Source organism: Pezoporus flaviventris, unplaced genomic scaffold, assembly GCF_033815535.1.
Source record: "Pezoporus flaviventris isolate CSIRO_AGI_PZ_B2104156 unplaced genomic scaffold, CSIRO_AGI_Pfla_v1 ptg000002l, whole genome shotgun sequence".
NCBI classification, from domain to species: Eukaryota; Metazoa; Chordata; class Aves; order Psittaciformes; family Psittacidae; genus Pezoporus; species Pezoporus flaviventris.
Window position 1 is genome coordinate 14,597,413 of NW_026892550.1, and position 16,195 is coordinate 14,613,607.

At 34.9% G+C, this 16,195-nt stretch overlaps 1 protein-coding gene across 7 annotated transcripts in view; it reads left to right on the forward strand.

The window, feature by feature from the left end:
* Positions 1 to 14,879, forward strand: part of SLIT2 (slit guidance ligand 2) — a 269,873-nt gene extending 254,994 nt beyond the window's left edge. For 4 of the 7 annotated variants that reach the window (XM_061470049.1, XM_061470055.1, XM_061470054.1 and 1 more), the window contains 4 exons: positions 2,909 to 3,063; positions 7,795 to 8,083; positions 11,758 to 11,969; positions 13,028 to 14,879. In XM_061470049.1, coding sequence (XP_061326033.1) covers positions 2,909 to 3,063; positions 7,795 to 8,083; positions 11,758 to 11,969; positions 13,028 to 13,269 — 898 coding nt within the window. In that variant the 3' untranslated portion in view covers positions 13,270 to 14,879. Of the gene's footprint in view, positions 1 to 2,908; positions 3,064 to 7,794; positions 8,084 to 11,757; positions 11,970 to 12,308; positions 12,398 to 13,027 lie in introns of all 7 variants that reach the window. The other 3 variants (XM_061470072.1, XM_061470076.1, XM_061470085.1) reach the window with 3 other exon arrangements.
* Positions 14,880 to 16,195: the final 1,316 nt, after the last annotated feature.

The window sequence follows — 16,195 nt, forward strand, 5'->3', positions numbered from 1 at the left end:
AAGGCATTTTAACTCATCACCTTGAAGAACAGTGAGGTTTAAGATTGATCTGATAACAGGGTAGACAGTTTGCAAACTAAGATGGGAAGTTGCTTACAGTGAGAAGGAAGAAAGGAAATTAAAGAACTGGTAAGTTTAACAAGGGATTTACAGGTTTCATTAAGGTTGTGAAGATTCATGGATAATATAGAAAAAAAATAAGACAAGTTGTACTCTACTGAACGATGATAAGATGCCTGGAACATAGGCCAAAACAAAATAAAAGATCCAATACAGAGTTTCAAATAAAAGTTTTAGAATATAAATGACTGTCAACAAATGGTATGTTGAAAAGGAGTCAAATGGGAGCTGTAAAGCCTAGGGAGGTGGTAGCAGTAGCAAAAAACAAAGCTGCAAACAGTTGATTTAATCATGGTAAATATGGACAATCAACAATAATAGTAGTCTAGCTGTGTAAAGAATGAGAACTTCTTTACCAATGGGAATTGACTGTAGAAAGAGCCATCACCCTAGAAGCACTCATCAGTCAATCTGAGTAATAAGATGAGATGGTGGCATTGCCAAGACCAGTAAAGAAAATTAATTCATTGGAAATGGTTATTTGGGAAAAGTTGATCCACTTGGGTTTTGTTCTGTCTGGACATGCATTTTGAAATGTTAAATGTTTCTTACACACACACAGAGACCAAAAAAAGAAAAAACAAACAAACAAACAAAAAACCTCACCTTTTCATTCTGTAAACCAGTTTTCATCATATATTTATTGGAAATATGGGAATATTTCTTCCCAAATCATTATTCTTCTAAAGAGTTCCAGAAGCTTTAAATCAGTTTTTCTTACAGCTTTTCATTAGGATCTATGCATTCAGCTGTCATTTCTCCAATGGGAAATGGGCTAGAAGTAATATAAGTGCATTGGCAGGAAATATTACACAGATATGCCTTGTGCTTATTTCCCCTTTAATACAAACCACCCTTACTTAGGAGGGCTCCTCTTTCTGCAGTAAATTTTTACCAGTAAAAGGGTTTAAGCTAGAAGCTTTTAATAATCACTCTTAAAGACACATTCCCTTCACACATTATGTTTTATACATCCCAGAAATGATCTCTTGCTATGAAAATGCATGTTCTGTATTGCTCTCATCCTTTTAAATATTATTGTGTGAAAGGCTGGTAAGTTGTTAAATAACATAAATTTCCTTGGAGCAAGAGCATTATGTTAGGGTTTCTTGCTTGCTTCAGTCAAGAAGTCGTACGCATTTTGGCTTCTTAGCCCAGCTTTTTTCCTGGTTTCATTCAAACGTGTAAAAGAAATTAATCCTGTCACTTTTCTTGTTGCTTTATCACAGAAAGAAAAACTCTTTAATACCTTGAATAGACCTCAATTTTTAGGAACGATGAACTCTGACCTTTTCCTTCTCCATGGAACCTGGCAGTCCTCCTCCTGCCCACCCCCAGAAAGTGTTTATTCTGCCAGTGTCTGCTCTGTTGTGTGTTTGCACTTTCACAGAAAGCCAAGTTTACGTAAAGCATGCATACTACCATCCAGGTCTTTTATCCATATTGAGCTGAGCCTGTCCACATAGTTAAAGTTGTTAATAAATAGCTAAGAAGCTATTTAATGTGTCACTGTTGTAAACAACCTTGTGAGTGCTTCTGATCTGTTCCAGGACAAAAGCAGTTAGGTTAATTAAAACGTTGCTAAGGATGTTACAAGGTAATTTGCTTGATTTTTGCCTTGAGATTTATGAAGCTAATCCCTTTGAGCTATACTGCTTTCCTAATGAGAAGAGCTAACTGACTGTATGACTGACTGTTCAGTCCATCTCAGGCTATCATACAATTGGTTCATTTAAATAACTTTTTTTCAAAGGCTTAAGCTCACTTACTTGGTGGTGCCCTGAAGCAAATAAAGGCTCTCATGGGAATGGTTATAATGTCTGGTCTCTGGACTACAGCTTATTGTCATGAATTCCATGCAGCCATACATTCAGGTCTTAATTCTCCAGTGTTTGGGGAGAGAGTATCGGCTAGAAGCAATGTTAGAGCAAAGATATATTCAGTTGCAAACTTGAATAATAATATTCTTCCTTCTCTGATGTACTTAAACTGTATTCAAATGCAAAGTAGTTGCCCTACACTTAAACATTTGCTATGTTGATATTTAAACTGGTAAATGTCAGCAGCGATTTCTTGTACTTAGTAATGTGTGTAGCCTTGTCCTTACACATAAGCACCAGGCTTGAAACAAGCCTTTTCTGTGTGACGCCCTTCGGACATTCTCTAACTAGTGGGTTCATATCTTGTTAGTAAGCAGAAGGAAATAGCATATGCTGTTCACTGTACTAGCCAGAAGCTGAAAATACAGAAATAATCACACCTAATAAAGATAACAAATTACTTTGTTGCTAGCATCAGTGGAGCTGTCTGGACCAATTATGTGATTTTGTTTGTAACTAAGGTTAGATGCAGTTTCATATTCCATAAAATAGTAGATTTATATAACACTGGTGTGAACTCAGGCCTTCCTAACTGCAAAATATGCAAACCCAGTACTATGCAACATGTAGGATACATACACACATACGTATGCATGCAAATAAGATCTTGAAATAGCATTCGAATCATAGAATGGTTTGGGTTGGAAGGTTCATTATTTGATGAGATCAGGAATAACTTTGAATGAAAAAGAGCTATTTACAATACATATTATTAATAGAGTGTTATTGAAGGGCTACTTGTATTAGCTCTTAAGCATACATGCACGTCCTTGCTTAAAATCTAGTTTTCAGAAGACGGCACTCCTGGAGAAGTTCTGTTCTGAAGCTGTATTAACTCAAAGGGGAAGAAGATCAAAAGCTGTTCTAACCAGACCATCAACTGTTAAAAATTAATGTTTATTTTGCAGTGTGGAAACAATTAATGATGGCAATTTCCACATTGTGGAGCTGCTAGCTATGGATCAGATTCTGTCTTTATCTATTGATGGAGGAAGCCCCAAGATAATTACCAATTTGTCCAAGCAATCCACTCTGAATTTTGATTCTCCGCTGTATGTAGGAGGTAAGAGAATTTTACTGCTTCTTACTAGTGGTACCATAGCTAATTTACTCTGGTAACATGCATTAATAAACACACGGTAAGAGGCTCATTTATTGAGATAACACCTTAAGATGAAATTTCAGCAGTTAATCTCAATAGTTTTAACAATTAGTATGTCCTCAAACTGCTACTGTTATGTAGCTTTTTTTATTATACTGAAGAAGTATGTGTAATGTTGTTTAGTTACCTGAAGATTCAGTAATGCCTATTCAGAAAGTGCAGAACAGTAGTTTTGGTTATATTTTACATTTCTATTTCACTGTACAGGTATCTGCAGGAAATGATAGCAAGGTATAAAGCCATGAATTATAATTTATGTCAGGAGATCTTATTGCTTAGGACTGATAGGAATTATGACATTATGACATAAGGTAAGAAGGGAACCACCTGGACAGATGCCTTACAGTATGTGGCAGCATATGTTGTTGGGTTTTTTTGGTTTGTTTTGAGAAGAAAGAATTGTCTGTTTCAGTAAAACTGGTAGTAAGTGATTGTGGAGATATAACCTAGGTAAAAGAATCCAGGCACCACTTTGTGCCTTCTTACTGACCTTGACAGCAAGACAAAGTTCTTTGTGATGAGAGATTCAGCATGGTTTCTAAATACTGCTGATCTGCCAGTTTTCATTCTTCTATTTAGTTTAACTTTACATTCTTAAAGAGGCATGTAAGGAATCTCCTTCTGAACTGTTCTTTCTGCAAAAAGAATACCTGCTTTTCTTTCTTTTTCCTCTTGTTTAATTTCTAAGAACTGTTTTGTGTCTGAGAACAAGTTTTTAGACTTGCATCATGCCTCCTTGCAAAAAAATACGCTACCAGTAGTACATACATGAGATGCCTATTTTCTTTAGAAAAAGTGCTATTTATCCTGTCTGGGTAGTTGCTAAGATTTATCTCTAATGGAAAAGAAAAACAGGAAGTTGCTTTGATACCAATCAAGAATAGTCTGTTTCTCCTATAAAAGTAGTATAATAAATGCATTGGTTACAGTGATGAGCAGTAAGTTGACTTTTGTCACTGAACATCCCTATTCTTCTGTTGAAACACCAGCTTTTTTGTAAAATCTTTTAAGATTTTGTCATTGCTTCCTTCCATCTAACATGGGAACAAGTACAAGAGAGAGATTATTCATCACTCCTTATACCAGCAGAGAAAAGAATTAAAACTGTCAAATGTATGAGCTGCCTTTAAAATTGCTTCCTATCATGAATCTTTAAAGGAGGATTGCCTTGTGGAAGCATATCTGCATGTTTTCATGTGTATCCTTCTGTTCTATACAGATGCCACATCTTTGGAAGGAGAGATTGTCCTAGTTTCTAATAAGACAGTGTATGCTTGCTTATTTGTATTGTCAACATCAGGTTGTTATTTGATGACAGCTAAGGCAAATTTTGCTACTTCTTGAAAATTGAGCTTAGTGCAGAATGATCTGTCTGTTATGAGCACCTTTTGATGAAATGAGGCTAAGACTCCCAACTATAAACATTTATTCTGTACAGTCCTAAAAGTTACTTGATCTGCGACGTGGTTCTCCTCTGCTGCTTCACCTTGCATATCTTTTGTCTCCATTAGGAGAATCATACTAATCTGCATTAGCTTAATTAAGTATCAGAATAAATAACTTTTGGAAATAATGTTTTCCTTCAGTGATTTGATTCCTAAGAGCAGGAATCTTCTTCAACCTAGTACATACTCATTAGAGAGGTCCTGTGTTCCTATTTCTGTTGTTCACATTCAGGATGCAAGCAGTCAATTGTTTCTCCTGTCAGAAAATGTTGGTGCAAAACAGAATGAAAACCGTTATTAGGAGCAAATTAATATAAAATAAAGCAAGAAACACAGTATGTTGGTACTGAGCTCTGAAACTTTCATGTTCTTTACCTATGTTTGTTTATTTATCTTTAAAATTCTTGAGACAGTTAACTTACACTCTTGTATATTTTCTTCCCTATCTTTTTGAGATTCATTCAATTTTTAACCACGTGTATCTAGAATTTTTAGAGAATTTCATCACACATTTTCATCAGTGAAGAACTCGAATTCTCTCTAGGATTTCATGCAGTAATTTCGTCTTTGCCAAAATCTTAGTTTGACACCTCTATCATCATGTAGCTTCCACTTACTCTTATCACCTTCCTGCTAAACCGCGTTTCTGGTGAGCATCACCTCAGCTGGCAGGATGAAATTCAGACTTGACAGCAAGCCCTTGATTGGTGTACTCTCTCTCATACTCTCTCATTCTCATTCTTTCACTTTCTCTCATTTTCTCTCTCCCCATGCATGCCTGCCCTCTTTTTTTTTTCTTTTTTTTTTCTTTTAAAAAAAATGTGCTTGGTTCACAGTATTTGAGTTGGTTTGGAATTTATATTTACAGAAAATGAGCTAATCAATTTTTTGACCTTTTTTAATCTTTCTCCTTTTTTTTTTTTTTTTTTGGCCTTTTTCCAACTTCATGGCTGTCTTGTGTGGTCAGAATGCATGTGCTAGGTATTTTTCAGTCTTTCTATAACAGATTTCAGTAAATCATATTGAAAGCCCGGGGGTTTTTGTAAAAAGTCTGTTTCTTCTCAAAAACTCTTCAAAGAGGTTAGACTTCACTGATAATTCACATTCTTCCGTAAGAAATTAGAGCATATTTTACTCATTGAGAGTAACACCTTGTTTCATGGAAGTCCCTATTTCTGAGAAAGGTAGAGCATCGGCTGCTTTTCATTTGTGCCTGCTCTGTTAGAGGAACTTCTAGAATAAGATACTCATTTTGACAGTTTTATTGTATTACTGTTCTTTAACAGAGGTCTTACCATTTGCCTCCTTGTGCAGTGATCTGGTAATTTACTTGTAGTCAGATTCAGTGACCAAAAGCTTAAATGGGGGCACAAACTACTTTCTTACCTTTCCAAAAATACAGCTGAAATATTTATGTGCATTATTTCTATGGCTATTCTTTCGTAACTAATATTGCTAAAGAATATGAACAGCTTTTGCACACACTTTGGCCTTCTAACACTTGGTAACTTGCTAGAAGAAGCAAAAAAGTGTATATGCTTGCATTGTGTTTGTAGATGTTTTCCATATTGGAGACTGGCAAAAAAACTTCTTAGTCACATGTTACATGCCTCATATTATCTGGTGTCATATGTGTTTATATGATTCCCAGAGATCATATGCAAGTTTCCTGACACAAGAATAACATCTAGTTTAACACTGCATTACTTTGTTTTACGTGGCTTTCATTTTTAGCGTCTTGTCCCTGGATGATGAGAATATGGTTAATAGTTGTGAGGAAATGGAAACTAGTGGGTTGTTTGCAGTCTGAGTCCTTTAATACAGCAGTCCCAAGCCTGTTTTACGTAACTGATAAGATCAAAGAAGATTAGGCTCTTCAGCAGCATGGATGCAACATTGTTCATTTCTATAATCACTGAAGCTTAGCACAAATGAAATTGCAATAACCTCTGAATGAAAGACAGGTCTACTTCATTAGGTTACATAGCACTTCTGCATGACTCTTAACTGTTCAAAGTAACTGCATAAAACCATTAGAAGTATCAGTTTACACAGTTAAGGAGCAACTAGCAGAACATTGCCTCTTTCTGTGGTTACCTATGTACCAGAACGAAGATTGTTAATTTTGCATAGGAATAAACCAGTGCAGCTAATAGGCATATATATTTTCAGGTAAACAGATCATTTTCTAATTCTCAGTACACTTTTATTTACTTACTAATCTCAGAAGGCATTTAGGCATTTGTGTATTCATTTGAATGTAATATCTTAAGGGCTAACTAATACAGGCCAATATGTTGTCAAAAAGTTAAAAAGGGGTAGAAGAAACTTAGTTTTTACAAGAAAACAATGTTTAATAGTAATGTTACTTCTGAATTAGTCTTAAATGATTAACTGATCATAATAGGATAACTGTATCACATATACCTACTGCTCTAATTACACCTCTAACAATTAGGGACTAAACCAGAGGAATTATTCTGAAAATGCTCAACATCAGGGGCATTTGCACTGTCTAGAAATATCTGCACATAAGTCTTGTGATGTCAAATTATTGCTATTATTGATTACCTTTCTTTTAAACTTTAATGGCAAACTATGAGTGGCTTTTTTTATTAATCTGTTTTTTGAGACAAACTAAATGAAAATATTTTTAAACTAATAGAACCTCATCCCATTGAGCTTTCCTTTGCAAGAATTTTCACTAGCAAAATTTCACATTTGAATGTGTATGCCAGCTCCAAATTGATGAGCTGGTCCAACTAAATTCTTCTGGATTTGAGTATCTTAGCAGCTTACAAAAAATCGTGTTATCAGGTGCTAAATTTCAAGAACTTTTGTTTTTCCAAGATTCAGAAACTATGTACTATCTTGGACTTAATTGCACTAGGTCAAAAATGAAATTTATCTAAACCTTCACACATTTGTGAGCTTCCTGTATGAAGTCCTATATCCATCTCTTCAGTTGGACCTAGAAACTTAACGTATTTGGAGTTGGTTTACATTCATGCTTGACAATCAGGAAAATTTCCAAATACTAGAACATTGCTCATGGTTGTAGGCTGAACATCCAAGAAAAATTAATTAGGAAAAGCTGCTTCTTTAAAAATGTTTTTAAAATAGTGAAAATGGTTCAGAAAATTGCATCAAAGATTATACTGATTATTCATGATTATTAATTTCCTAGGCATGCCTGTGAAAAATAACATAGCAGCTTTACGCCAGTCTCCAGGACAAAATGGCACCAGCTTCCATGGTTGCATCCGTAATCTATATATCAACAGTGAACTCCAGGACTTCAGAAATGTGCCACTGCAACTGGGAATTCTGCCAGGTTGCGAGCCTTGTCACAAGAAAGTTTGTGTGCATGGAACATGCCATGCTACCAGCCAGTCAAGCTTTTCCTGTGAATGCGAAGGAGGATGGACTGGACCCCTCTGTGATCAACAAACTAATGACCCATGTCTTGGAAATAAGTATGTCCTTCCTCAAGACAGAATAATAGTATAATATGCATACGTGTCTCCTGTTGTATGTATTTTTTTCACGAATGTTCACACTTTCTTCAGCAAGAAAAAATATTGTGGGCATGTAAAATTGAAAACAGAGTCCAGGTTATAGTCTATTTTTTTCATAAACTTAATAAGTCCCCCATTTAGGAGAGCAGATACATACATCTCATGAAGTTCTGCCTAAAGCCTGGGAAGTGCTGTTACATACTTCTGTATGTGCTTCCTCTGTAATGAGTTACACTGATGCAAGTGTTGGTACACTTGGTACAAAAATAATTTAGAAGTTGCAAATGGAAAAAAATATATATTTGCTTATTTGTAATTGTATATAGTGAGGAAAAATTATTATTATTATTATTATCTAATCTGCTTAAAAAACTTGATGCAATATATAGCTAATATATTTTCACAGTACCCCAGGTTTTAGCAGGAAAACAGATTTTCATCTTTATGGTTAATTTCTGTTTAAGTCTGTGTGTGCTAATTCTTTTTGCTGATTTGACTAAAACATTTTAGGTTGGACATTTTATGTATGTTTATAGAGAGGGTCATGTATATATATGTGCGGAGAGAGAGAGCTGTATGTATTTATGTGTGTATGAGTGTACTGATATCTATGCATATTCATCTTTTAAATTTACTATATAGAGACAGATTCAATTTTCTGGCTCATGGTCTCCCACCACAAAATGATCAGAAACTTCAGAAGTTCAAAGTTCTCCAAGATTTATTGGCCATGGGCCACAAGATATCATTCTGCTTGCAGTTCCCACTGCCCTGACTGCAGTTTGGCAACCAATTTTTTTGTTTTGGGGTTGGGTATTTTTTTGTTTCTTTGTAGAGTAAGGTAAGCCCACTTGGATTTTTTTGGCTACTGCTTTTTCAGTGTTCTGGCCTATATCACTTCTGGCCTGTATAACTTTTCAGTACCAGTGTCCCGAGCTTGGTAAGAAATTCCAATGAGATTATTTTCAATTTCTATATGAAATTATATTTAAGTGATCTTTTCAAACAGGGTGTGTGGAGATTCTGACTCTTTAAAGCTTTATACACCAGTTAGTATGCTTTACAATGCAGTTGGCAACATTTATATTGGTTGGGGACTCTCATCACTATTAAATTTTGAACCTTTGCAAAGCTACAGCAGTGAATTTTTGAGGTATATCATTGATAGCATTTCATTGTTTATGGGTCTTTTTCTTACCCTGTCTTCTTTCACAGTAACTTACGAGATAAAGAAAGGAAATCACAGCAGGTTAAAAAACACAAAGGGGGATTTTGATTCTGTATTTCTTGATTCATCTCTAAATCCTGTCTATTGAATAGATGAATTTTATCTGTCTAATACAGTATAACATTTATACTTTATTCAAGAAACAGAATTGTCACTGATCTCTGTTTTGAAAATGTAGGGGATCTTTTAGAGATCCCTGCAAACCATGAAAAGGGTTAAGGCTTAGATTTATTTTACCTAAATCTAGGTGTTTGACTTAGGAACATACTGACCACAGTTTGCTCTATATTCAGTAAAAGAATAAAAACATTTCTAAAGAGTAAATTAGACCTCAAGTGGTCTAATCACACTCTGGATAAGCTCATTTCTCTCCATCACTGTGTGGGGAGCTCATGGCAATTATACATCTCACTTGAGTGCCTGACATAGGTACCTAAAATTAGGTAAGATGAAACTGTTCCTATGACTTTGCACTTAGCTTGACATTCCTTTCAGTTCAGTCTGAAGATGAAGTTTAGGGCTTCAACAGGTGGAAGCAAAAGTATGAGAGTTGGCATTAGCTAAGATTTAATCATCTTCTAAGTCAAGCAAAACTGTACCAAAGATCCTGACACAGATTGCTTTGATATCTAAACCAGTCTCTATAGAATATGGCATGATATCAATGTCACTGAGTAACTTCATAGATCAGATGTCCTCAGAGTGGTTGTTTTTTAAATGGTAAACAGATCAAATGCTGAACATAGTGAAAGCTAAACAAAAGCTATCTGCCCCGTGATACTGTCTAAGCCTCCAATTTTGAGTTGCTTAATCTAACAGTTTTGGAATATCAGACTTCAAACACAAGAACAATTTGGAATTTTTTAGGGAACATAGTTCCTTCAAAAGTAGAGATTTTTGCATAAGAGAGAAGTTGGAGGTGCTTAAGGTATTAGTTAGATTCCATATTTTCAGTTTTCAATGCAAAACTGGATATGTGAATGGAGGCTATGTGTTGTGCCTTTCAAATTTCCTGTTATCAGACTGACTTCCTATGCTCTTTTTCCTCCAAGTCACACTATTTCTAAAGTACTTGCACAGAATTACGCATGCAGGTGGAGAACTGTAATGTAGAATTAATTGATGAGTGGAACTTGTAGCTGTTCGTTAAATGAAACCATTTTAAACAGTTGATTCAATTTTGTGAGTTAAAAACTGTTGCTAATTTTTTCAATTTTAACAAATTTCCTACTCTACTGAAGTAGAGTATAAAGCAAAATGTTTCTAGAAGTACATTATCTAAAAAATGTCAAAATGAGATATTGTTCATAACAGAAGTGTTATTACAAAATGCATTATTTTATGATTTTTTCCATCTTCAAATTCAAATGATTTTATTTTAGATGGAATGGGATTTTTTTTTTTATCTAAAGCTTTTCATTTTATTTAAATATTTATTTAGGTGGTTGTCAAAACCTATTAAGGAGGTTGTGGGCTCAGAAATCTTACAATACAGAGAGGGAAAACGTTAGAGAGGAGAAATATTAGAGAGGAGAAACATTACAGAGGGTGACTGTAACATTGAATGTTAAGATTGCATTCCTTCCTACAAAGGAATCTTCCTTGTGGTGTCCCTAAGAAACAGTATGTAGATAGAAAACTTGTGTATCTAGACAACAGTTAAAGAAAATACTAATTTAGGAAGAAAGCTATTGACCCTGTGCCACCAAATGAACAAAGTAATTGGTGGTGATTTCGGAACGTGAATTCCCCGTCTTCATCTTACACCTAGGAACAGGTAATTAAACATTCTCCTTTTGTAAAACACCACCTCTCTCTCAAAAGAAGCAAGAACATACATTATATGACCACCCTAATGGCAGTTGTCAGAGCAGGCGGGTATTTGAAAGGGGAGCACATCTTCTGGTTTGAAAATGCCATTGCTTGGGTCAGAAGAGTTTCAGGTAGGAAGTCCCTGATCTGAATTTGTGCTGGGAGCCCAATTCTTCATGAGTGACAATATAGTTGGGTTTTTTTTAAATTATACAGGAACCAGAATTTCAGGTGAGTATCCTGTTTCTCTACTTAATTCTGGATTATATTTGGGCTTGATTTTGCTCTGTTCTACTCAAAAGCATGCTAAAAATTTACATAGAGAGGATGTACTGGGTTTAATAACTGGCCTGTAAAAGCCTTCCATAACACATCTACAGTGGCTGTTTTCTGGTGAGATTGTTCTGCAGCTTCTTTTACGTAAACCTGCATACAAATTATAAACCACTTCACTGCATCTCACTGAAAAAGTCCATTAGAAACAAAAGCAATTTCTTCTGAGTACAGTCCAAAGTATTTGTAGTTAATGTTGCTTAGCCTGAACTTTGATGAATAATTTATTTTTATTCTCTTGGGCTTGTTTCCCCTGTAGATGTGTGCATGGTACCTGCTTGCCGATCAATGCATTTTCATACAGTTGTAAATGCCTGCAGGGACATGGGGGAGTCCTCTGTGATGAAGAAGAAATGCTGTTTAACCCCTGCCAATCCATCAGGTGTAAACATGGCAAATGCAGGCTTTCAGGACTTGGGAGACCATATTGCGAATGCGGCAGCGGATACACGGGGGATAGCTGTGATAAAGGTAAAAAAAAACAAACATATAATAACATTGTTGTTTTGACCTTAGACATTTTTTTATTAAAACATGAGCAGCCAAAAACATTACCAACTTTTTTTTCCCACAATACACACATTTATTGCTTTTTTTTTAACCATAAGAATTTATCTCAGTCAGAGAAAAATTAAACTTTTCCCATGAATTTGTTTACATTTTCAGGATTTTTTTCATCAAATATTGCTGTGAAAACATTTCTCTTTTTTGCCTTTATTCAGAAACACATTTTTACTATATTTAAATATTACCTTTTACCTGCTGTATCTTTCTGTATTTATTGTTTCTCTGCCTTCTGCAACTGAGAAGCCAAATCCAATGATTCTGCTCCTAGTTTTATCACAAACTCTACTTTTGACCTCTCAGCTTCAACTGATTTATCACAGCGAATTATGCAGGTGAGATGGATGAAAACAGGATGACTTTTTCCCCTACCTTTTTCTTTTTCCCTTGTCTATCAATGGTCTCCCTTTCTTTCCCTTACCCCAGATGGCATTTATTTTGTAGTGTACATAGATGTGAGTAGAACAGAAGAATATGGTTGTAGAACTTTTAACAGATGTCTCATTTTTAGCTGTTTTATACCTCAGTAATTTATGAAGTTAGAGGAATGTAACTTGTATTAAATAAGAGTTTGAATAATATTAAACTCCAGGTCTAATAAATTAAGTTGCATGCTCTCTGAAACATTTCTCTATGGTAAACAGAACCAGCTGCAAGCAGTGTAGGAACAGAAGATGTGTATTTCTATAAGAAAGGAAAATATTAAGCTTCTAATTTTCTTGCCGTTATAATAGCTTTGTATTTACGGTTTACATACACATAAGCTTTACTGAAAATAGGAGGTATAGGGAATACAACTCAGCATTAATAAAATTAAGTTTCCAGTTTCCAATATACATGCTGAGTCAAACTTTAAAATATCAATCCCAACTGCAGTTAGAAACAGCATCTTCCTTAGCAGTATCAACCATTCTTTGATCTGTGTCTCAAAAGTATATCTCTTATTTTAAATGTTGTTTCTACAGAAATCTCTTGTCGAGGGGAACGAATCCGAGATTACTACCAAAAGCAGCAAGGGTATGCTGCGTGCCAGACAACCAAGAAGGTATCGAGACTAGAATGTAAAGGAGGATGTTCAACCGGGCAGTGCTGTGGACCACTAAGGAGCAAGAGACGGAAATACTCTTTTGAATGCACTGACGGGTCATCATTTGTGGACGAGGTTGAAAAAGTGGTGAAGTGTGGCTGTACAAATTGTCCCTCCTAAGTGTCCCTGTCACACTTGTCTTTTGAAAATGTTGTATACTTATTGACCGTGTCGGACTAATTAATGATTCATAGTGGAAATATTTGAAATATATTGTAAAATACAGAACAGACTTATTTTTATTATCAGAATAAAGACTTTTTCTTCATTTGAAAAGATTCAAGTGCTTGAACTGAGACTTCTCATAACCAAGAGGAGCTTTGAAGAAAAAAAAAAGACCTGTTAACATTGCAGCAGAGATGGGAAACTTTAACTGCTTTTAACATGGATTCTTCTTTATAACATGCTGAAGATACACTGACACTATACACATGTGACTTTCAGTTTAACAGCTCAGAGATGAAATAGAGATGAGATACTGACCAGAACGTGAGGATTGTCTTTTCACTTTCATATCAGTATATTTTATTGTCTTGACAGACCATAATCACTTATCAATGAATCAGGAAGCATTATGAGTGAAAAGAATCAGATTATACAGAAATAACAATTGTATGAAATACATTTTATCTTTTGAAGTTCTTAAGCATCTTGAGAAGGTGGGGTCCCATTTAATGAATGGGAAACAGGAGATGTGAGAATATACTATAATCCTGAAATCTCCTGATGATGTATACTTTTATGTCAGCATGTTAGCAAAAGAAACGAAGAAAGTGTTTATCTGCCCTTTTCCAGTATTAATTTTTTGTAATATAAGTGTTTGGAGGATGATAAAAATAGATTATTGATGGATAAATTAGTAATAATATGGATTTCTGTTTCTATGAATTCTAAACAGCTCTATACAGTATTCGGTTTCATTGAGAAATATTTATTGTATCAAAGTACATTGTACTTAACTGTTTTAGGCCATCCCTTTTACTGTTTTTCAATGCTTTAATATATATTAATTTATATTTGTCCCAGTATTTTTGTATTTTTTTTTTTTAAGGACTTAAAAATCAGGATTTTTTTGCAATAGAACTAACGTAGCATGTCGTCTTGGGGTAAATGTTTTCAGTCTGGTTTTTTCCTCTCCTTTCTTTTTCTTTCCCTTAGAATCTGACCATTTGGTGTCACTGAAACTGAAAGTGATGACAATCCGCAGTTTTCACATACATCAGATATTCAGTACACCTTCTAAGAACCTGTAATGTATGAGAGAAAATACCTTTACACTAGGTGGCAATTGTAGAGAAGTTAACTTTCCCGATATACAGTACTTACAGAAAATAAGGTGGTGTGTAGAAAATTACATAAGAGGGTAGATCTTTTTAAATTAATATTCCCATGGAGCTCTTTACCTTTTTTATAAAAAAGAAAAAAAGGCTGTGCTATCAAGAACTGTGACTTTCCCCAAATAATAAAACTACTTTACTGCCCTAATGTTCCCCATGTTAACATGTTGCTGCTAAATTACAATGTAGAGTTGGTAATCAGTAGTGGGTTGTGTTCTTCTTTCAGTAAAACCCAGGGTACCCTGTAAAAATGCAGATGTTTTTTCAATTTTATTTTATTATTTTTTTTACAAAAAGGTTAGATGTACATGTGTAATGCAGTGTGCTTTGTCTTATTTGGACTGATATCAGTAATGCTACTGATGTTTGTAAATTAAACAGATATTTACTTCACTAACAGCTTTTATTTGTATTCTTCTGAGAAGTTTAAATTGTCTAACAGCCTTTAAGTAAATATCTGTAGTTGCAAAGAATAATTGGTGAAAAACAGAATAAAACACAACCATAGATCCAGTGTATTCTTTGCTTAAAATCTGAAAAGGAATTAACTTGGGATTATCATACCTACAGGCAGTGACATCTGAAAATGTCGGTTCATTATGAACACAGCTGAACTCATAAAAAAATTAACGAAAGACGTAAATAAAGTGCACTGCATGAAAAGGCAAATTGAGTCTATCCTAATACTTTAATGGTTATACAAATGGCAGCACGACAGTTGTTTTAGCAAGTAATTTTATTCTTCAGAGGGATTCATTTTCACTAATCTTGGACTAAGTATTTGAAATTTAAGCAATTGGATGGGATGATACTTAACCAGTTTTCTCTTTTGTAATATAATTTTTATATATAAGTCTCTATTTATTTTACTTAGTCCACATTAGAATTTGTCTAAATACACAATGAAACAGCCTTCAGTTTGAGGCCTTCTTTGCAGTTTCTATGATTTCTAAATAATATTCTGTAAATAGGAGTAGCAGTGAGGAAAAATGCCATTTTTGTGTAACAGTACTTGCATAACATTCTTGGAGAAACAGTATTATTTTTCTGTATATGATCAAAATCCCTGTACCAAGTATCTGGAGTTGAACTGCTTTCTATCCTTATACTGACAGAGAAAGAGGAACTTTGCACCAGTGTTCAAGCAATGCTGGCAGCTACTGGTGATCCTGAGGCTATCAAGCCAGGGGCTTTTTGTGGTCTCTAAGCAGAACCAAAGAAAAAAATTAGGAATTTAACAGAATAAAAACAAAATTTTAAAAAGGAAAAGGGGGGGGGGGAACGACACAAAACATAACAAAAAAAAAAAAACCAACCAAAAATTTTGGCAGGACTGCTGTGGAGGGGCACCTCTGGATAAGGCACCCACATCAAATAATGATTCAGCTCACCTTAGAAACCTGAACAGCCCTGTATTCTCATCACTGAAAGTCCTTAAGCGTCAACAAGATATGCCTCTCTGCATGACTAGAGATAACCCTCTCAGTCTGATGGGTCATCCTGACACCTTCTTTATGCCTAAATCAAGTTTCTTGTAATACTGCTATAATCAGTGGCCTTGTACCTGCATTCCCCAAAAGGGAAATGGGGAACTGCATCTTTAGGCATAGCTAACACAGTGGAGAATATAGTTCAGTGTAAAACACTCCAGACTCATGGGTTTTCATTCAAAAACATAAATTACGCAGCTTTTAACACAGTCCTCAGGG